The following is a 23,716-nucleotide window of genomic DNA, read 5'->3' on the forward strand; positions in this document are numbered from 1 at the left end:
CATGTACTTGCTTCCCTCAAACTAATCATTAATATGAGAACCCTGCTAATCCTTTTTCCCAGGATTGCTTCCAACCTTCAAAAACATTCTTTATTTTACTTTGTTGAATAAAATTTTTCATGAATAAATGAAGAATACTTAGTTAAGTTCAAGGCCAAAGCATGTAAATGTCTATGAGTCAGCTTCCCATGCAGCCTTATCTGTGTCTTAGCAAATAAACATTATAAAGAAGAGGAAATGTTTTCGGTCAAACAAAAATACACAGCATGAAAAAGAATTACTCTTTATGTTAACACAATACATAATACTGAATACTTCACACTGGAAGTCACCAAAAAATAAATATGAATATTTTAGGACAAAATTTTAGTTCTACAGGTAAATATTTCTACTAATAGCAAATATTAGTTTATAGGTAAAATATTAGTTCTGTAAGAATAATTACTCCCTAATTACATATACTTAAACAATTCTATTACCTGCTGCAATTGCGTGGTCTGTAATTATTTTTTCCAAGTCTTCTCTTTCCAAAGATATCCTGAAAATATGTCAACATCTTAAATTATAAACTGACAAATGAATGCTACAACTTCTGATTATAACATACAGACATGACGACAGAAAATAGTTTGAGCTGCCTTTTCTGTAGAGGCAAATCGTGACTATCAAGTTTACAAGAAAGGAGCAACGACATGTGCAACCCCAAAATATACCTGATTTGGAGTGTTTCCTCATTTTTTTGAAGCATATATACCTTGTAAGTTAACTTTACCTAGGCTAATACTATAGAGGTTTACACTGGCAAGGAACCAGCATATGAAATGGGCAAGTAAGGATGGTAATAAAGCCACCCAGGGTTTTTCTGATAACACAACCAAGAAGAAAAATTTACATACTGATGGATTTCACTTTTTAAGTTCCACTATCTTTTTTCTTTTCTTTTTTTTTTTAAATTTTATTTATTTATTTGACAGAGAGAGTGAGAGAGAGCAAGAGAGAGAGAGGGCACAAGCAGGGAGAGCAGCAGGCAGAGGGAGAAGGAGACTCCCCGCTGAACAGAGAGTCCGACTCGGGGTTCCATTCCAGGACCCTGGGATCATGACCTGAGTTGAAGGCAGTCACTTAAGGGACTGAGCCACCCAGGTGCCCCCACTATCTTTTTTCTAAAACAAATACATAGCATATCTTGCTTCTGAGTTTAAGGTTCTATATATTTAACTCTCCAGCATTATTACATTGAGCTATGTGTATAAAAATTAGTAACTAAAGAAATCTATTCTTTATTCAATTACTGCATTGGTTTTTACAGCACAGAAGTTGATAATATAATAGCATACATTTTGACTGATAAAAAGTTTTGGTAATTTTGAGTAGATGACTTATTGATTCATGTTTGCCTATTTGTTTTTTGATGATTTCTGATAGTGATGACTTGTTATGACCAAATTACTAACACATGTTAAAAGACACCTAAGGTTCTATTTGTAGTTCAATTTACCATTAGATAAGCCAAGTTTACAAACAGGCAAAAATCTAAATTTTAAACAGGTTTCAATAAAACACAATACATGTAGAGAAGTTTCAAAACGAAATATTTTCAAGAAGGAAAACTGCTCAGTCCACTACTTTATCACATAAAAGGTACATTGCTTATAACTGTTTAAAATGCTAGGTAGAAATACTTCCTTATCTAAATTGGTTGAGGTTCACTATCTAATTTTATATTTAGTTTGAGTCTAGATATCCCCAAACTTCTTGTTATATATTATTTTATGTTAATCTTCTTCAGATTTGCTTATTTTTCTCATTTAAGCAATTCCTGTTTTGTTTTCCTAAAGAATGAGAGCATTTCTGCTCAGAGAACCCTAATTCTGTCAATTCCCTGCACCCATGATATGAGATGTGAGCAAAACTGAGTGCAAACAGCACATAATGCAAATAAAAATAAGTTCTCTGTCTTGACCTTTAAAAAAAGAGACTAAACCTGCATATGTGCCCGCAAATATGTGTGTGCTTGTACACACACACACATACACACACACGTACACATACACACACTCACACACACATACCAGCCATGCACAGATATGCTGATGTGATCAGAAGATCCCAGGAAGGGGCGCCTGGGTGGCTCAGATGGTTAAGCGTCCGCCTTCAGCTCAGGTCATGATCCCAGGGTCCTGGGATCCAGCCCCGCATCCGGCTCCTGGCTCAGCGGGGAGCCTGCTTCTCCCTCTGCCTCTGCCTCTCCCCTCTCATGCTCTCTCTCTCTATCTCTGTGTCTCAAATGAATAAATAAAATCTTTAAAAAAAAAAAAAAAAGAAGATTCCCAAGAAAAGAAACAAAGCAAAAGCTCTCTGTGAAACCAACCCAGAGAGATATCACAATGACTGTATTAAAATTCATTCACTTAAAAGGTGGGGGGCAGAGGGCTCCAGTCTTCATTTAGGGACAGTTTATTGTTTAATATATTGATTTTTTCTTTTCAAATCATATAAGATAATAAATAGTCCAAAAAAAGAGTTATGTTCAGTGGATGGCAGGCTGAGAGCAGTAGAAATGGCAGCTGACTTTCCAAAATGAAGATGGGGGGAAAAAGGAAACAAAAAATATATCCAAGAACTAAAAAAAAGCAAAACAGAAGAAGCCATTTAGCCTATCAGCAGGCAGTCATGAGAAAAAAGGTTTGTCATCTTATTTCAACGATTGAATAATTATCATTAGCACAATTTAAAAGTATGATCAGCTCTTTAAGAAATCAAGGAAACGGTAAAAAAAAAGCTTTTCAGATTTCCAAATAAAATGATTTTTTTTTTTAAGTTTTGAGGTATTTTTAAAGAGATACACCACTGGGAATACATCCTAACTGAACCCCTGCAGCCTCTGGCTTGGAACATTTCAGAACACAAAGCCCTGCGAATCAATTTTGAGGCAACTGGCTGCCAAGGACTTAAGCAGACAGACACAGTAGCTAGCTACAATGACTGGTGGCTATTTTATCAGCTTGACTGAGAATTGAGGTCAGAGGCATTCTGGAATGCTTTTCCTATCACTTGTGTAAACAAAGCTTCTGTCAGACACAGAGATTCACACTCTCTCCTTCTGGACCCCTCCTGACCCATTCCTGGCTTGCCCGCTGTCTGCAGTCTGGGACCAGTTAGTCAACAGGGAAAATGAAGGACAGATAACCCACTCATGAGAAATAGGCAGATGAATGAATGTATAACATATTCCCGACAACGGTGTTGGTTTGCAAAGCTGCAATGTTCAATTCTGCAAATTTGAACCCAAGTATTTATTCTATTATTTACAAATGAAATAATCCTTGAGATTCCAAGGAATCAAAAACAAGGCCAATCAAATTCCCCACCCGCAGTAAATGTGCCAAGATGTATTTGAAAAAATTAACTCTAGAAAGCGGCTTAAAACAAAAACAAAAACAAAAACAAAAAACAAACTATCTTATATATTAATCCTTTAAACCCTTTCTTTAAACAAATTTCAAAGACAGAGTTCAAGAAAAAAGTATAGATGGAATTGATACTCAGCCAGTGCCTACAAATATAACCAAAGGGGTTACAAAAATGTGGAAACACTTCCCTTAGGACTGATAAACAGCTGTTGCCTCAAGCCCCCTGAGTCAACCTCTCCCTTTCATTTATTTATTTTTAAAGATTTTATTTATTTATTTGACAGAAAGAGACACAGCGAGAGAGGAAACACAAGCAGGGGGAGTGGCAGAGGGAGAAGCAGGCTTCCCGCGGAGCAGGGAGCCCGATGCGGGGCTCGATGCGGGGCTCGATCCCAGCACCCTGGGACCATGACCTGAGCCGAAGGCAGACGCTTAACGACTGAGCCACCCAGGCGCCCCAACCTCTCCCTTTCAACCACTCTCCCAACTTTGATTCTTTTTCAATCTCCTCCTGCTGCAGCAGCTGAAAGTTTGACGTGTGCGGGAGGTGCCCCCCTCCCCCCCTCCCCTGCACTGGGACCCTGCTCCACCTTTTGACAGGAGTCTGTACTGATCATCTGGGATCCCTGCCTTACCTGTGAAGTATTGACATTACCTCTAGTAGGAAAGAATAGGCTTTATAGCTTGTTAAAAGCAGCAGTATATGGCAACATAGTTAAAATCATGGGCTCCTGAAAAACTCAGGCTTGAAACTCAGTTCTACCTTTTCCTGAACAGCTGTAAAATCCTAAACATTTTATTTAAATCTGAGCTCAGGGATGTATTCAATGTGAAAAATAAATGCACTTACTTTCAGATTAGTGGCAGTTAAAACACTTAGTCCAGTTTCTCGAATACCACAGTGATTCAAAAAATGTCGACGCATTCACTAAGTGGTGTCTATTTGCAGTGATTATCAGTTAAGTGTAATGGGAGGTTCACACAACCTAAAGTGGTTCAATTTACCTGCTTTCTTTTAGTTTGTGTTTCGCCAGTGTCCTCTGAAGTGCAAGGTTCAGCCGCTCCAACTAAAAATTGAGAAGAAAAGTTTTAAACGTTCCCTTCAATAATTTACTTGAAGATAGATATTTTAAACATTTGTCCTGGAAGTTTTTCTATCAAGCAGAGACATGATTACTTTACTGATGAGTGCGGTGAATTTACGCTTTGTAAACGGAGACTGATTTTCTATAAATTTCTCAACTCTGGGAAGAAACAATGAGCTTTGACTAACTTGAGTTTGGATGATGTGGGCTGTGGCTCCCAGGCTTCGCACTTTGTGGGTGGTCTCACGGACAGCCACAAAACAAGGTCAGCCTGAATCGGAATCCAAATAGAAGACTCCAGTTGGTAATGCCAGGTCTTCCACGAAGGAATTGTGAGCACCACTTCCGCTGGGTCAGGAAATCCTCTTGGATGTGCTGCCAACACTTCAATCTCAGCGTGGCTCGAGCCAAGCAAATTCCTGTTCTCTTCACAAACCCTACACCCGGCCCCCCTGCTGATTTTCTCAACTACAAATGCGAATTTATGTTTCATATTTCATTTACATGTTCTGGCCTAGAAAACTCTGGAGCTATCTCTGTCTTTCCCCTTTCTCTAATACCTTAAATCCAAGCTTTCACCAAGGTCAGTTGATCCCTGATTTGAAACAAATCTTGCATTTACCCAAACTTGTACTAATCTCCTTACTTTGAACTAATTATTTTCATCAAATACTTACACTTTTACTCTCTTTTATTGATTTCTGAGTATTTCATGAGTTTTTCCACATTTTAAGTTATTTGTATATATTGCTTATATTTGTATATAAGCCTCCAAACTTCATAAATACTTGACGATCTATTAATCTCTGTTAACAGTTTATTTTCTCTAACTAGTTGGTAAGTAGGACTTAGAGCGTTGGTTAGCAGGGCTGCCAATGTTTTGCATTCCATATAAAAACCATATGTATCTATAAGTGTATATATAACTGTTGATTCTTTCTGTGGTTTGCCCAGAGGAAAGTAAAGAATTTTCTGGTTATGTTCCAAGTTGGGAAATTCCTTTTTCCCTAAGAACTATTTATATCCCTCTTACAGTTCCCACTGGTCAAATGAGGCAGTGGAGTTAAGCAAAATAGAGCAAGCTTCTGTTTTAATAAAATGAGTTATGGAAAGAATTTTTAGTTTTAAAGTGCATATAGAGCTTAGGGAAAAAATCTGGAATTTATTGGAAAAAACAGAAACGAAAAGTTTGCATTGGATGAGCAATAACACCTTTTCAGGCCCTTTTATTCCACTACTCTGGAATGACATCTCCCCACTCTAAATCTTCTAAGGATACTTGCCCCCTCCCCTGCCAAAAAAACCCCAAACAAACCCAAAACACCATGACTGCAGAGTTAAATCTAATTATCTAAAACAAGAACTATAATGCTGTCAAATGCCGTTCTGAGTCTCTCCTTTAGGTTGCTGATAGAATTGAAACTAAACAGTAGGCTAAGCATTAAATCTGTCCACATAAAAAAGAATCAGTGAAAAAAAAAGTTGTATTTGATCAAAGACATGCTGATGTTTGGACAGTTGATGAAGTGATCTACACTCATCACTACATAGTCCAAACGCATCCGGCAAGTACTGTTATAAGGCAAATGGTCTCAGTTGTCAGAGTTCTAGTCATTAATGCCAAATGTACCCCTTTTACCCCCTAGAGTTCCTACAGCTTTACCTTCCCTGCTACATGATGCTCTATTCAAATTTTGATGTTTATTCCTATGAGTTCACGAACAATACAGATTATTCCAAATGAAGAAAAAGTAAAAAAGGTAAAATATCATTTAGAGTTGGTATTCAGAATGTTTTTAATATATTTTTTTAATTTTTTGAAGACTTTATTTATTTGAGAGAGAGCACACACAAGCAGGGGGAGCAGCAGGCAGAGGGAGAAGCAAGTTTCCCACTGAGCAGGGAGCCCGATGCGGGGCTCGATCCTGAGATCACGACCCGAGCCAAAGGCAGACGCCCAACTGACTGAGCCACCCAGGCGCCCCCAGAATGTTTTTAAAAGAGATTCTGATGTGTGTCTGACTTCAATGGCAGGAATTCAAAATTTATCCAACACAATAATGAAGCGAACATGGTAATGACAGGACCCAGGGAAGGCATGGGAGCCCTCCAGCTTTCCCATCCTCACCATCTGTTCATCTCTGTGTGTCTCACTCTGTTCTTGGAAATGAGAGTCCCAACCACTTCCCAGACGATGATGCCAACCAACTCCCTATGAAGTATGACGTCACCCATCCCAGCCAAAGCTGGCTGCCCAGTAACTGGGGTGGGGTGAGAATAATGAAATATTTCCATGTCAAAGGCCATTAACCAAAGTCCTATTGTGTTAAAACTGTATTTGAAGTAAGTTCCCTCAACTCTCTGTTGATTCTAATTTCTCCATCTTCAAGCTTCAGTGCTAGTCCCTTCTTTCTCAGTCACCCTAACCATACTGTTGACAGGAGTAATGCTCTGCCCTTCGGAAGTTGTGTGACTTTAGTCAAGTTGTTTAACCTCCCTAAGTCCTTCCTGGAAATGAAACAAGATTACCTTTGAAGTTCCTTTAAGTTTTAAAAATCAGCAGTCTGTGGTTCTTCAGTGCTCCACACAAAGCAAAGGGTGGGTGTTGGGTGAATCAAAAATGTTCAGTGGATTATTATAGCTGGAGTCAGATTAGATCAATGTCCAATCTCTCAGATTAAGTGAGTTTATATAAAACTGTGAACACTGCCAGAGGAAGAAGACATCATGAAGACTTGTCAGCTGCTCTTCCTGTTAGCCCTGCAGGGGGAGAGGAGCTCTCCACATATCCCTCTATTCCTAAGATATGTGACTTCATTAGGTACGTGCCCTGTCCCCAGGATTCTCTTATAGGTGGATTAACAGAAGGTGCTCCGGATCTCAAAGGGGCATGAGGCTACACAGCTCACAGAGCTAGATCAAGAAGTGTCCGAGCTAATGTGCAAGCATGGGGCCATGACTCTGACTCAAGGAAACAGGTCAAGCCTGGCTTGTGCAGAGACTTCAGACGCAGAGCCGGAGGAGGAAAAGGGAGATTTTCCCACCTCAACAAATGGCAGGGAACATACGATGCTCTTTGGGATTAGAAGAAAATGGGTAGAAGGTAAGTTATTCTTCAAGGAATTTAATTTTAAGATAATAGCTAACAACTAACAGGCACTTACGGTATGGCAAGGGCCATGGATTAAGTCCCTTCGTGCTCATTAAAACTCTAGGGAGTAGGTATTGTTATTACCACCATTTCACAGATAAGGAAGCTGAGGATAAGAGGGGCTAAGCGGTGGCTCAAAGTCAGAAAGCTCATCAGAGTGCAGGATCCTGTTGAAAAGAATTCACGATCTTAAACATTGATATTTAAGAACATGATCGCTTTCAAGAAATGGTTTTATACGTTTCCAGGAAATAGTCCACATTTCTTAGAGCCTTGCAAGTGAGAAAGCAAGGGTTAACATTTTCCTTAAAAAATATTCTTTTACAATTTTCAAAATATCAGTAGAATCTCAAAAGGGCAAGCACTCACCTCGGGAAAAATCAGTTTACAAATACTCTCCGCCAACGTATGAAGATAGACTCGGCTCCTACTGGTCTTTCTTTGAGGAAGACTTCTTTGTACATTCTTTTCAGGGACATCCTGACAGATGGGCAGAGTTGCTTTGCCACTCTCTGAGCTTCCTGCTATCTCTTCCCCTGGCTCCTTGGGAACCTGCCCAGGTGCCAGTAAGGACAAAGGGCATTCCCCTGTGATCTTGAGATCCTTCAGCTTTGTGCAGAACATGGTGTTCGTAGCCTCTCACCCTGCTGTAGAGCACCTCTGGGTGAGCCGTTCTTCTTATGTGGGACTGACCAGCGGAAGCCACTAGCAGATCAAGGATACTGGTGACTGGGGTGTCTATGGGTAATAGAAAGTCAGAACAGAAAGACACGTGATTTTGTATACTTACAAAACCAGAAAAAGGCAGGTGTAAAAAAGCAAAGACCATACATTCATATGTCATTTTCAAGTAAGAAGAAAATTCTGGTGGACATGTCAGTTCCAAATTGGATGAACCATTCGGTAAAGGTCTTTATTTGCTATGTGTGCATTTTAGTATCCTAGTAAAATACTTGGTTTTAATATTTTTCGAATGGAGCATAATTTTCTCCCAAATGTCCCTACCACAAATGACTGATTTCCATTTTTATAGCCCATTCGGGCTAGTTTGATTCCACAAGAGTGGAACTTAATGGTTTTATGACAAAAGCCAAGTATAAATCTATGTCTTAGGGCTAAGTACTACATTCTCATTATGCTCTCCCTTCTGAAAAATCAGAATAGCAGAAACCAGTGTCTCCCAATATTTAAAGGAAAATATATATATATATATATATGTCTGTGTAGTGATGCTCAAGTACATGTTTTTGGATCTGAAATACTGAGTTTCAGATGAAAAAAGATTAATTGAAATGATTACTGCAAAAGAAGATACTTGTTTCTATAAATAGCAAAATAATTTTAAAATATCATCAAAGTGAAAAACAAATAATTTTTTTTTTTAAGAACTCCTCTAAGATCATGCCACTGGATTTGCAGGGGCCTCTGGATCTGAATCTAGATGACACTGGAGTAAACCAAGAAATTGCTGCTACTCTCTACTTAAAGTCCTCCCCCAAATCTGTGATCACATGTAATTTATGAATCTTCAAGAAGATACAAGGAAGATCCTATCTATTCACGAGCAGAAGACATTTTCTGCCAGAATAGAATAGGGAGTTCTCTCAGCAGGCTACTGAGTGACCCAAAGGTAATTTGGTGATAGAGGGAATGGTTACTTGGAGTCCTAGAAATCCCAGGCTCTCAACCACATTTATTTTATGATTCAATTCTGAGAAAATAGATGTTACTCAGTCTTTAATGCATCTGAATGTAACTATTACTACTCACTAACTTCCATTCTCATACATGCTTTAGATCAGTGGACAGTAGACCTTTCTGTAAAAGGCCAGAGAGTAGATAATTTCAGCTTTGTGGGTTTCTATCAGTGACTTAACTCCTGCCATTGCAGCATGAATGCAACCACAGCTGATATACAAAGGAATGGAATGGATGTGTTCCAATAAAACTTTATTTGCAAAAACAATTTGCTGTGGATTTGGCCCTCAGATTCACCCTATCGATTTGGATCAAGCCATAGCTTGCTGACCCCTGGTTATAGAAAGCTGAGCAGGTTAACCGAAGCATTTTAATCCAAACAGAATTCTGCCTGTAGGACCAGAGTTACTTCCTCATCTCCTCTACCCACCCCACCTCCAAAATATAGCAGCCTATGTGGATCCAGTTTTGTACAACTTGAAAGTAAAAAAAAGCAGCATAGAGGATAATATTAAATAACTATAAAAATTATAATACCATTATTTTATATTAATCTTCAGGAAAAAGAGCTATATTAACTGAATGCCATGATTTCAGTTATATCAAAAGATAATTATAATAACTAGAAGAAGAGAGTACTCAAAAAAAAAAAGGAAAGCAACAAAAAAATAAATTTTAGATTGGATCTGATGAAGGTATAGAACTTTTCCTTAAAATAAGTTATTCTGGTAGTACATATCAGAATTTTAGTTTGGGACTTAGGGGTTCGACATAATATAGTTTATGATAAAGTCTCCCACTAAGTTTAACCTTCTCATTAATGTTGGATTTCAACCCTTGTTCCCAAACCCAATATTTTGATTCTCAGTCTCCTATTCAATCTCGCTGCAAAAGAATAAAACCGACCAGTCAACCTTGAAATTCTTTCTTCTCCTATATTGCACAGCACTATAATTTCCAGAAAATGTGTCTAACACTGTTTTTTATTAAGTAAAAACAGCAACAGGAAACAAGTTGTGCTTACTTTAAGATCAGTTAAGTGTTTAGTCTCATTAAATCACATATGTATAAACAAGCTAATTAGCATTCTTCATCTGCTCAACTGATGAAATTACATTATGAAACAGATGTACTCAGTGCTGATACCTTGGAAACCTATGTTTGTCTTGTGATTGCCTGCTAGGAATACAGAATACGTTCTTCAACTAAACAAGTGATGATTTTCATGTGTAACATTAGCAGTGACTTTGGAAATGGTTTGGTCAGTGGCTGAACTCAGTACATAGATGGTTGTAGAAATGAGAGTAACCTGGTAGGGGAAAAACAAATTAATTAAAGTAATAAACTTGGTGACAAGGCCCTGGCGAGCAGTGGGATATATGTTCTCAGAAACTCGGAGAGGTATTTGCCATCCCCAAGGTTGATGATTAAACAGCCTTCAAATGTATTGAATGCTCTCTCCTTTTTACTAGTAAGTGATTAACTCTGCTATGGTGAGAATAATAACCCAGCTGTTGGCCTCATATTAATAACCAGGATGCGTGATTGTTCAGGTAAGGGGGCTGTCCATCATTTCAACTCTAGAGTAACACACAAAATCTTGTTTTCTACTTATACCAAGATCTGAGAGAAAATACCCCATAAGGACTTTGACACAGAAAACCTCTTTTACGACAGCAGGTCTTAAAGAGCTGATTTCAAATTAGAAATTGGGATGGTGGGAGGAGCCTAAGAACTAAGTCTCTATAGTAAAAGCAAATAGTTATAGCCAATGTCGAATTTCAGGCCTAGCACCTAGCCATGCCAAAATCTGTGGTTAAAGAGATGTAAGTGTTTTAAGATCAAATTCCAAAGTCGAAATTTTTAAGAGTAGCTGAAAGGAGAAGAGAACTTAGAAACAAAAAGTGCCTTAGTGAGGATAAAGTTTGCATACAGCAGCACAGACTCATCACCATTTTCATAAATCGGTGTCAAGCTTAATTTTCAGGTAGACCAGAAATCTAAAAAGTCTTTCTTCTTCAAAAATAAAAAAAAATTAAATAAAACTCCATAAATCAGCCTTTCATAATGTGTTTCTTTTCATTTTTCAGTGGGAAATATTTGTAGAACTTTCCCCTGTGATCTATCAGGAAACCAGGACAAAGTACTAGAAAAACTGGTAAGAATGTCCAAGTCACTCCAGTACTAAGTTTAAAAAAAAAAAAAAAGGCAAGCCAATGTCAGACTGTTTCATCTCATCCCTGTTCCCCCTTATGGTCACACTTCTTGAAAGATGAGGCCTTAGGTGCTGTGTTCACTTCCTTAAAAAATAATTTATTCCTAAGTCTACAATTCCCTGGCTTTTGCTTCCACTGAGTTACTGACACCCTGACACGATAACCTCTGAAAAGTTAAAGCTCATGAACCTTTTGGCTTTTAACATAGTTGATGAATTCTCAAGTGCCATTTGCCTTTTCTTTTTCATAATCTCCACTCCCACAGATTCTTTGATACTTCTACGTCATTCACTTTTCATTCTGTTCAACAGGTATTTGCGGTGGCCTATACTATGTGTCAGGCCTTCTTCCAGGCACAGGGACAAAGAAGTGAAAAAAGGACATTGCCTGCCCTCTTGGAGTTCACAATCTGGCAGGAGAACTATTTCTGACACATCAGTTCCACGTGTGATCCATGCTACATAAAGGAGAAGGGCAAGTGAGTGCTCTCAGAGTGCAAATCAGGGATCCAAACCCAGTCCCAGGAGGAAGAGACATCTGAGCGGAGCTGTGACCCTGAACCAGGTCAAGAGAGTTCCAAACAGAACAGCATGCTTGGGGGCCAAGACAGACCTAGCTATGTTCTAGGAACTGAAATAATTCCAGCATGGCTAGAGCATGGGCTCAGGGAGAGCAAGGTGATGGTGGAGGTAGCTGAGACAGGCAGAGGGCAAGATTGTGGAGGGCTCTCTAAACCTTGTTAAACAAAGAAAAACTATTCTATGAGCAACCACCTGAAAGACTAAGATGCAAGAATGTGAATAGGTTAGATTGTACTTTTAAAGGATTATTTGGAATGGAGAATGAGAAATGTGTCAGAGTTGGACAGGTGGCTGATCTGGGTTGGACTAAAATAATGACCTTAGCATGAAAGAGTGGATCAATTCCAGAGTATTTCAAGTAGAGATCTACAGCCCTTAGCTATTGACTGGATATGGGGGCTGAAGGACAGTGAAGACATATTCCTCTGACTTTACTTCTCAATACCACAGTGAAGAAAAGACTCTAGGGCCCATGGAGAGCAATCAAAAGAGTCCATGATCCATTTCCCATGACTTTGGTTATTCAATCACAACTGAGCCCAGAATTTGGGTTTTCACTATTACATAACACCTTGTGGGAGTCAGTGTGCTCCAATTCTCTTGCTAAAATCTCCTTTTGGAAAGTAATTTCTCCTTCTTCAAAAGCCCAGATGTGGGAAAGCTGACTCCAGTTTATGTTACAGAACAGAGCATTCACCTTCCAAGACTGCATCCCCATGCAAGTGTAAGGTGTTTCCAGCTATCTTTAAGAAGAGTGTAGGGTACTTACTTTGAATTTTTGTAACCGGAGAGCCCATACAGTCAACCTTCCCAAAACAAAGAAGTCAACTCTAAGGGCAATGGCAACCTCAGTTCTAGGGACCAAAATGCCAGAAATCCCCCCTCTCCTGATGGCAACTGCCTCACCAAAGCTACAGTATCCATACAGCTTATGTTTAATAATAATTATGGCAATAATTTTATTTAATACTGATAATTCTAGTTTAACAAACGGTATTTTCTTTTTTTTATGATTTATTTATTTATTTGAGAGAGAGCGAGAAAGTGTGAGGGGACGGGCAGAGAGAGGGAGAGAAGCGGACTCCCCTGAGCACAGAGACCCACATGGGGCTCAATCTCAGGACCCCACGATCACGACCCGAGCCAAAATTAAGAGTCAGATGCTCAATCGACTGAGCCACCCAGGTGCCCCAAACTGTATTAATTCTCTATTAAAAATAAGGTGGGTATGATTCACAATCTTTTTTCATTAGAATTGGGAGCAATTCTCTGACATCTTTGAAGTAATAGCAGAGTTTAGTATAGTCTATAGTAGGGAGATTTTAACTCTGAGATTCTCAGTTTTTATATCAAAATGTTTACAGAATGTTTTATGTGATTCTCAGCTTTTATATCAAAATGTTTACAGAATGTTTTATAACTAAAGAACTATACCTTTGGGACTATAAATCCTAAATCTCTATGTTTAAGACTTTCTAGTGTGACTATCACTGAAATTTGAATACATGCAGTTAGTATGTCTTCAAATTAAATATCATTACCACTTACAGTAAGTCATGTAGGTCATAAGGAAATCAGATAAATATTTCAATATTTTGCTCCTGAAATATATAAAACAATTTCCTGTAGCTATTTCTGTGATTCCCATCATTGTTTTATTACTAAAATAGTTCCTTAGAGACTTAGTCATTTAAAAATATATTTACTAACATATAACAATTAGCATGAAAGGAGTTACATGCGAAATGGAATTCCTTTTTACACCATAAAAAGCCATTTTGTTTTTATCTATTTTCAGATAAATCCTGTGTATTTCTGTGATGTAAACTGGCTCATATGCAGTCATAAAGAGGGGAATAATGTTTGTATAAAGTAGCAGTTATGCTGGATCTCCAACCACTCCACCTTCTTCCTCCCAGCTCAGCTGACCTCACGTTGTGTCTTGGAAGTACTTACCACCATTTTCCTCTATTTTCTTCCTCAGCTCCATAGCTCAGCAGGCTCAGAACTTCCTTATAGTTACTTCCCATCAAACTACTTTCACCTTTTCCCCTAATGTGAGGCCCATCGTTAATTGCAGTAGTGCAGTATTCCTTAGAATTCTTTAGAGTGCAACCAGTCTTTTTACCTAAGCTGGTATAGCTTTTATGATTGTTATTGCTTTTGTTGGTGCTCATCGTGCCAACTGGTTTCACCCTAACACATTTTCTTCCCACAAGTCCTTTTATTTTTAGTGCAGTTTTGCAGCATATGAGGTTTTTCAGGAACGCTTACATGGTGTTGTTTTAGAAAGGCCTGTACTCTCAACAATGTTTGGTTTAAATTTGCAAGTAAGGCAAAAAGCTGACTTAACTACCTAGAAAAGACACTCAGTAAGGTCACATTCTTGAAGAGTCTACAGAGTCCATTATGATATAGGTAATACAGCCTGATGAACCTTTTAAAATGAAAACAAGTCCATGATGATTAAACAATTGGGCTGATTGATACATTTCAGTTAAGTGGCAAGATAAAACTAATGACCATCTAACATCAGAACTTCTCCATTTTCTTTTCTTTTTAATTTCGGCCAATCAGGAAGACCTGGAAACACATCTTGGATTTCATAGAGATGCGTACATACACATACACACTTATTTGCCCTCTTGTGCAATGATGACTTTTTTAAGTGTCTGAGATTATATATTTATATCTGTATCTCTGAAGATGATTAGTATGAGAGAGACTTCATGCTTGGAGAGATCAGTTCACACAAATGTTGGGGCCATGCAGAGTCGTGCCCTGAGGTAGTACAGTTAGTATAGAATGACCGAGCTCAGGCTCTGGGACCAGAGAGTCTGTGTCTGCTCCTTGCCTCTACCATCTACCAGCTCTGTGACCTTGGTTAAGTTCTTAACTTCCACCTCCGCTTTCTCCATCTGGAAAACAGGGATGCTAAAAGCAACTGTCTCATAAATATGTTATGAAAGTAAACAAATTGATAAATGTAAAGCACTTAGAAAAGTACCTGCTGCCAACATGTAATGATTAATGTTGACTATCACAATTCCTATTTAGCAGTAGTGAAACACTGGACAGGTTTCTTAATTTCACTGAGTTTCTGTTACCTCAACTCTAAAATGGTAAAATGGTGATGAAACAGGGATGTATGAAGGATTAGAAAAAAATCTATGCAAAGACATTGTACAAGAGAATCATGCTAAAAGAAGTCACTAAATAAAAGATTGACAAATTTATTCTAATTCCTCAGAAAGATCAAGTCATGTCTTATACCCATGACACCTTTCCTATTTCCTTTCAAAGCCAGTTTAAGGGAACTCTAATATATAGCAGGTGCTTGGTACTCTACAAATTTGGAAAACATTCTCCACTTGAAGAACATTAATGCATACCAAGAAAATAATATCTATGTCAGTAATTAGGGTTTCTTTTATTGGATTACAAAATAATAGAGTTTACAGCATAGCCCAGAAGAGTAAGATTCTAATTTGGTTTTATCTTATATAATTCCATTAGCTAGTAAGTTGCATGCCAAATTTCTTTAATAAAATATTAGAATAAATTGATGGACTATGTTAGATTTTAAACTGTTTTTCCACTCATGAAACCAAGCCTGTGATATAAATCAAGCAAGCCTTACATCACTGAAGTACATATTATTTTCTGTAAATCCACATTATTCCTAATGTGGAAAAATTTTTAAACAAAATAAACCTGTAACTGAAATAGAAATTCTGTGGTATCTGATTTTCTTTTCCTAGAATGCTAGGTTGACAAATGATTCGTATTGTTATACAAACAATCTTGCCTTCAATCACTGCTTTCATAAGCTAACTGTTCTCAATATTGATTCAGTGTTAACCCTTTTATGTACTTAACTTCTCAGTGTGTACTTATTTGGTAGAAAGGTTTAAGAGATGGGTATGGAGAGATTAATTAGCATGTTAATTTTAGGATATTTGTGAAATCAAATTAAGTCACCCAGAGTCTGATTAAAATAGGAGATGCCAAAGTTTCTAACAAGAATAAAGTGGATTCCGGTTTTGACTGTCACATCTGTGGAGCATTTGAATTAACATTTTAACAATGAGGAGATATCAAAGTGGCCTCATCTTTGATGGGAAGAAAGGGGTGACTGGACTAGCACAGAATTCACCCTCTGGTAGAGGAAAATAGAATTATCTAGGTTTTAACCTGTCATATTTGGAAAGGAGACTCTGGAAGACACAATAATGACCCTCATGAGTCTTCTAACCCAGCCTTTGACACTTTTCTCAAGATCCTTGAGAAAAAGGGCTCCAAACTATAAAGCCATGAAAACTTAAGACTTGTAAGCACCTTCTCTCAACAAAGAGAAAAAACAAGAACAGGAACAAATATATCAACAGTAGAGGCACAAGCAGTGAAGGCGATGCCTACACTGGGCCAGGACTAGGAAGGTCAGATAAAGCTAAACCCCACACTCAGGAAAGCACTAGACTTTCAGGAAACCCCCCCACCACCCGCTTTTTAAGAGAAAGAAAGTGTGTGAGAGTGGGTGGAGGGGTGCAGGGTGGGCAGAGAGAATCTCAAACAGACAAGACTCCCTGCCAGCGTGGAGCCCGATGGGGGAGGAGGGGCTCAATCTCACGACCCTGAGGTCATGACCTGAGCTGAAATCAAGAGTCAGATGCTCAACTGACTGAGCCGCCCAGGCGCCCTTCTTGGGGCCTTTTAAAGCAGGGGTTGGCAAACAATGGCGAAATCCAACCTGCTGCCTATTCTTGTTCTGCCCTAGAGCTAAGGTGGTCTTTATGTTACTAAGTGGTTGAATAAATCCAAAGAATACTTCATGATACATGTACACTATATGAGATTCAAATTGCAGGGTCCATAAATAAAGTTTCATTGGAACATAGCCACGCTATGACAGAATAAGAAATGTATATTTGGCTTCTGCCTGCTGTTTCCTGGCACACAACTGCTGAAACCCAAGGAATCTCCAAAGTGATAAGGCTCCTGGATAGCTTCGGGATGGGGCCTGGTTGCCGGGGGAACCAACCATGTGATTAGAGGGTTGGAATTCTCTCTCCCTTCCTGGGCTCTGGAAAGCAGAGAGAGTCTGAAGGTAGAGTTAATCACTGATGGTCAATGATCTCATCAATCATGCCTAGCTCATGAAGCCTCCATAAAAAATCCTAACCAGAGGGGTTTTGGAGAGCTTCTGGGATGGTGAACCTGTGAAGGTGCTAGGTGGGTAATACGCCCGGAGAAGGTATGTAAAGGTTGTGTTTTGAAAAAGACCTCCTTCTTTCACAATTTACAATTCACCCAAAAATCCCACCCTGGAGACCCCAGGAAAGATGTTTCTGTGGAAGCTCCTGGGGACATCATGGGTAGTAAGGGGCCTTCCTGGGTTCTCAGTTCAACAGCAGAGCTCTTCTGATTCATGACACAGAAAATGACCTTCCGTCACCAACAGTGGGATACAGATGCTTGATGCTCACGCGGGAACCAGGCCAGCAAAAGAAATGCAGCAGGGTCCAGCACAAATTCCATTCTTTCTGAACTTTTACATAATGATTAAATTAAAAGAAATCATTACCAGACGTAAATTTTGGCTTCTGGATGTGTCTTTTGCAGGTATATATTTGGATACTCACAAAGTAACATGTTGAGAAAGGCCCAGTTCTTTCCCATTAAATCCAAAACCACAACTATATTATTTTAATGCCTTTTTACATCTAATCGATTCAAAATGGGAAAAGTTAAAAGAAGCCTTCCTGTTCATAGTAAACCCCAAGCAATTTTTCTTCTCCATTTCAGTATCTCCTACGTAAAAGTGAACATAAAGACATAGGCATTTGCATGACAGAAGTTTTGAACTAGAAAAGATGTTAGAGACTATGTATTGTAACCCTTCCTACTTGCAGATGGCAGAACAGAAGTCAGATTTCAATGACTTGGCCCAAATCCCAAAGTTACTGAGGTGTATGAGTCAGTTGGGAACTCAGGCAGATGGACTACAAGAAGCCCAGAATTTACTCTAATATACAGCTGAACTTTGAAAAACATGAATTTGAACTGCACTGGTCCACTTATACACAGATTTGTTTTTCAATAAATATGGTACGGTACTGTCCATGTATTTTCCTTATGATTTTTTTAATAGCATTTTCTTTCTTCTAACTTAGTTATTGTAAAAATACAGTATATAATACATGTGACACACGAACTATGTGTTAACTGACTGTTTATTCTATTGCTAAGGCTTCAGGTCAACAGTATGCTCTTAGTAGCTAAGTTTTAGGGGTCAAAAGTCATGTGGATTTTCAACTCTGCAAGGGTCAGTGTCCCTAACCCCCACATTGTTCAAGGATCAACTATACTCTGATCACCCCTTCACCCGAAATGCAGGAAAGCTCTCCTCCTTTTGTGGACGTCCAACAATTGCAGGGACGGCTTTGAGAAAAATTTAACACTTAGTAATTTTATTTTTCATTTATTTTTATTTATTTTTAATAGTATTTTTAAAAAGATTTTATTTATTTATCTGAGAAAGAGAGTACAAGCAGGGGGAACAGCAGAGGGAGAGAGATAAGCAGGCTCCCCGCTGATCAGGAAGCCAGATTCCGGACTCGATTCCAGGACCCTGGGATCATGACCTGAGCCAAAGGTAGCCGCTTAACCAACTGAGCCACCCAGGAGCCCCTTTTTAACAATAATTTTAGTTCAAGTTCCACCCTTAATAATTTTTTTTTAAAGATTTTATTTATTTATTTGACATAGAGAGAGAGACAGCTAGAGAGGGAACACAAGCAGGGGGCAGCGGGAGAGGGAGAAGCATGCTCCCGGCTGAGCAGGGAGCCTGATGCAGGGCTCGATCCCAGGACCCTGGGATCATGACCTGAGCCGAAGGCAGGCACTTAATGACTGAGCCACCCAGGCGCCCCCCACCCTTAATAATTTGAGAGTTAAAAATACTTCAGCTTAAAAAAAAATACTTTAGCTTAGTCTAATCAGAGGCTTACATTTCATCCATACATCATTATTAATAATATTAATGAATTAATATTAATACATGCCATCAGATTGCTCTGGCTGTCTGTAGTTTCTACAATATTTTGACAGACTCTTTTTCATGATTTTCTCATCATCTTTTGCACTTTCTCAAGAAGCTATCTTTAGTCCTTCTTTAATTCTCTAAAAATATTTTCTAAATAACCTTACTCATGATCCAATCTTTGCCACTTAATTGAAAGTAGGTACGGGGCCGTCTGGGTGGCTCAGTCGGTTGAGTATCCAACTCTTATTTTCAGGTCAGGTTGTGATCTCAGGGTTATCATATCGAGCCCCACCTCGGCTCAGCGCTCAGCATGGAGTCTGCTTGAGATTCTCCTCCCACCCACTGCTCTCTCTCTCTCTCTAAAATAAATAAAAAAATAAAATCTTTTTTTAAAGATTTTATTTATTTATTTGAGATAGAGAGAGAGCAAAAGAGAGAGAGCATGAGCACGAGTGGGGGATGGGGCTGGGGGGAGGGGCAGAGGGAGAGGGAGAAGCAGGCTTTTGGCTGAGCATGAAGCCTGATGTGGGGCTCAATCCCAGGACCCTGGGATCATGACCTGAGCCGAAGGCAGACGCTTAACTGACTGAGCCACCCAGGCACCCCAAAATCTTTAAAAAAAAATAAAAAGAAAGTAGGTATGTTTTCAGACTTAATCTAACTAGCCAATGTAGATTGCAATTTATTCAATTTTGGACTTCCAATGAGGTTTTTTTTTAAATTATTTTTTAAAATATTTTATTTATTTGTCAGAGAGAGAGAGCACAAGCTGGGCGGGGAGCATGGGGAATGGCAGGCAGAGGGAGAAGTAGTCTCCCCGCTGAGCAAGGAGCTCCATGTGCGACTTGATCCCAGGATCCGGGGAGCATGACCTGAGCAGAAGGCAGACGCTTAACCGACTAAGCCACCCAGGTGTCCCTCCAATGAGTTATTTTATGCTGTAATTAAATGACAGAACGACTGGCTTGAACTCATCTGTTATAAACATGGAAGGGGTTAGGGTAGCTTAAATCCTTATTATCAAATTCACTCAATCTTTTCATTTTATTTTCACTGGATCTTGTGTATGTGCAGACACAAATACATATATATGTGTGTGTGTATATATATATATAAATGGCATACAGTTTGAGAAGAAAAGTGTTTCAAAATGTTTTCCTATATATTTTCCTTTTCTATTTTATTATTCTGTATTTACCGTGTTATTTATTTTTTATTATTTCTTCCCTTTTCTCTTTTTTTATTTATTGTTTACCTTTTTTGGAAAGGAGAAATCTTGTTATAGATAAAAATTTATGAAGTTTACTAAAGTGTGACAAAGCAGCCAACAAGGCTTAGGTAGTCACCTAACCTCTTTTCCCACTTCCTGTGAAATTAGCTAAGTGAAAAACCATACATGTTTCCTACAGTTCATTGCTTTGTCAGAAGCACTAAGCACAGCATCTTATATTATTTGGTATTCAATAAATATGAGCTAATGTCAATAAAATATACTAATATTAGGCTATTATTATAACCAATATAAAAGACAAAACAGTCAAAAAGGTGTAAAATAGAAGTAAAATGAGGCTAAATTGGAGCCTACAAAATGTGTTGCTTCTTGAAAACAAGTTTTATAATGAGTTATTAATAAATGAACTTATAATTCAATCAATATTTACTGAGTTTCTGAAAAAGATAAAATGATTCCTTTCTTTAATTTTCTTCAAAGTCTAGAATGGGTGATATATATTTTTGTAAATGGCTATAATAAAAAGTGGAGGATAGGTAGAGACAGAGAGTTAGTGATGCTTATAAGAAACATTGCTTTAAGGTAGTGGTAGCAGAAAGGTGATCAGGGATACCTTCTTGGAATGCATGGAATTTGAGCTTAGTTTTGAAAATCACTAAGGTTTGGCCATAAGGTCATCAGCAAAAACTCATGCCAAAGAGGGAGAACAGTGTAAGTGAATGGGGGGAGTGAAGGAAGCTGTGGCAAGGGGCAGGAAAGGATGGGTGCTAGAGATATTACAAAATTAAAGTTGACATCACGTGGCAAATGACTAGATCTGAGGAACAAGATGACTTTGAGGTTTGTCTGGAAAGATAATGGTACCATTTATAGAAAGAGGTAACACAAGTAGGCTTGAGAGAAGGGATACTGAATTCCGTTTTGTACACATGGATCTTGAACTATTAGCAGGACATCTAGGTAGAGATATATTTGAAAATTGCATTTTTTAATTAAGCATTAGAGACATGAGTGTGTGGTCCTCCACACTGAGGAAGCTCTTAAAGTTGACTTTAATTCAAACTGATGTCAAAGGGCTGCAAGTAGAGAAAACAGCCAAATTCTTTACTCTGGGGGAATATTCATATTTCAAAGTTGGAAAAGGATTGTTATAACTAAGATGGAGAAGCAGAAATCAGAAAACTATGATGAGAATAGAAACAGAAGAGGACACATGTTCAAAAAGAAGTGTATTTTGCACGTCTGAAGAGGGTAAGGGGGTCTATTAGTAAGCTCAGTCCGATGTTAACAAAATACCATAGACTGGGTGGCTTAAACAGTCAACATTCATTTTCCACAGTTCTAGAAGCTGAAAGTTCCAGATCAGGTGCCAACATGGTTGGATTTGGTAAAAGCTCTCTTCCTGGCTTGTGGATGGCTACTTTCTCACTGTATCCTAACATGGTGCAAGCAGAGAGAGAAAGACCAAGTTCTCTGCTGTCTCTTCTTATAAGGGCACGAATCCCATCATGAGGGTCTCACCCTCTTGACCTCGTCTTATACCCAATTATCTCCCAAAGGCCCCTGCCTCCAAATGCATTGGGGATTTTTAGAGCTTCAACATATGAATTTGGGTGGGGACACAATTCAGTCCATAGCAGGAGCACTGAGAAAATATCATCGATTTTTACATTAGAAAGACATTTATAGCTTTTATGAGACAAATTTCAATAAGAATAGTAGAGTAAAAGTGAAAGGAAACAAGGAGTTATAATGAGGAAATATTATAGTGTGATTGATTACAGATTACATTGAGAAACAGCAAGTTTGAAGGAAGGATTTTGAGAATGGGAAATCTCTTGTTCTTTATTTATGAATACTGGTAGTTTTCTATAAATAGAAATACTTAACCACATCTGTATCAAGTTAGCTTAAAGTCAAAGTACAGAGTCTTCACTTCTGATGAGATTATAGAAAATCACAAGAGACTCCTACTCCAGTCCCAAGAATGAGAACTAGCTAGATAAACCACATAATCATAGTTTTAAAAAATCTATCAGAGGACGTCTATATAAACTATGGTAAAAGTCATACCCAAAATTAAAGACTTACTGCTTTCTACTATGATCAGAAATAAGGCAAAGATGCCACCACATCTAATCAATTGCATTGAAGTTAGATCCTAATCATTGCAATAAGAAAGAGAAATAAAAGACACAAAGATTAGAGAAAGAGAAGTGAAACTATCCCTGTTTGTTGTATGTATATATAATTGTTTATGTAGGAATTCCCGAGGGATCTACCAAATATAAGCATATCTCAGAGATATTGCAAGTTTAGTTCCAAACAATGGCAATAAAGCAAAATTGCAATAAAGTGAGTCAAGTGAATTTTAGGTGCAAATAAAAGTTATGTTTATACCATACTATAATCTATTAAGTGTATAATAGCATTATGTCTAAAAAAATGTACATACCTTAATTAAAAAGTACTTTATTTTTTTAAAAAAATTTATTTATTTATTTATTTTAGAGAGAGCGAGCAAGCGAGAGGGTGGGGGCGGGGGCAAGGAGGGGTGGAAGGAGAGGGAGAGAGAGAATCCCAAGCAGACTCCCTGCTGAGCGCAGAGCCCCCAGACACAGGGTCTGATCCCACCACCCCAAGTTCATGACTAGCCTGATTCAGCTATCCAGGCGCCCCTGAAAAGTACTTTATTGCTAAAAAATGCTAACCAACATCTGAGCTTTCAGTGAGTTGTAATCATTGATCACAGATCACTATAACAAATGAAAAACTTTGGAATACCGTGATCATTCCAAAATGTGACATCGAGACAAAGTGAGCAAATGCTGTTGGAAAAATGGCCCTAGGAGACTTGCTGGATTCGGGGTTCCAACGAACTTTCAATTTGGAAAAACACAGTATCTGTGAAGCACAATAAAGTGAAACCTGCCTGTGACAGCTAGAACTAAGATGTGAATTTAGCAAGGTTGCAAATACAACTATGTATGTATGTGTGCTAATCTACAAAAATCTGTTGTAATTTCTGTACTAATAGTAAACAGCTGGGTAATAATATTTTTAAAAATCCATATATAATAATATCAATAAATATGAAATACTTAGGAATAAATCTAACCAAAGGTTTGCAAGACCTCTATACTGAACACTACAAATAGCGGTAAGATAAAATAAGGAAGGCCAAAGAAATGCAGAAGTATATCATGCTTAATATTGTTAATGTACCAATTTTTCCCAAATAGTCTATAAATTCAAAGCAATCCCAATTAAAATCCCAGTTATCATTTTAGGAGATA

General features: G+C 38.2%; 1 protein-coding gene across 9 annotated transcripts in view; it reads right to left on the reverse strand.

Moving 5' to 3' along the window:
- Nucleotides 1-23,716, reverse strand: part of GUCY1A1 (guanylate cyclase 1 soluble subunit alpha 1) — a 63,899-nt gene that overhangs the window by 26,522 nt on the left and 13,661 nt on the right. For 8 of the 9 annotated variants that reach the window (XM_081811575.1, XM_031026482.2, XM_006727270.3 and 5 more), the window contains 3 exons: nucleotides 8,019-8,387; nucleotides 4,419-4,480; nucleotides 480-538 (listed from right to left, as the gene is read on the reverse strand). In XM_081811575.1, the coding sequence (XP_081667701.1) occupies nucleotides 480-538; nucleotides 4,419-4,480; nucleotides 8,019-8,273 (376 nt within the window). In that variant the 5' untranslated portion in view covers nucleotides 8,274-8,387. Of the gene's footprint in view, nucleotides 1-479; nucleotides 539-4,418; nucleotides 4,481-8,018; nucleotides 8,388-10,493; nucleotides 10,628-23,716 lie in introns of those variants that run through there. The other variant, XM_081811596.1, reaches the window with a different exon arrangement.

This window comes from Leptonychotes weddellii, chromosome 2 (assembly GCF_054177405.1).
Source record: "Leptonychotes weddellii isolate Sample4059 chromosome 2, ASM5417740v2, whole genome shotgun sequence".
NCBI classification, from domain to species: domain Eukaryota; kingdom Metazoa; phylum Chordata; class Mammalia; order Carnivora; family Phocidae; genus Leptonychotes; species Leptonychotes weddellii.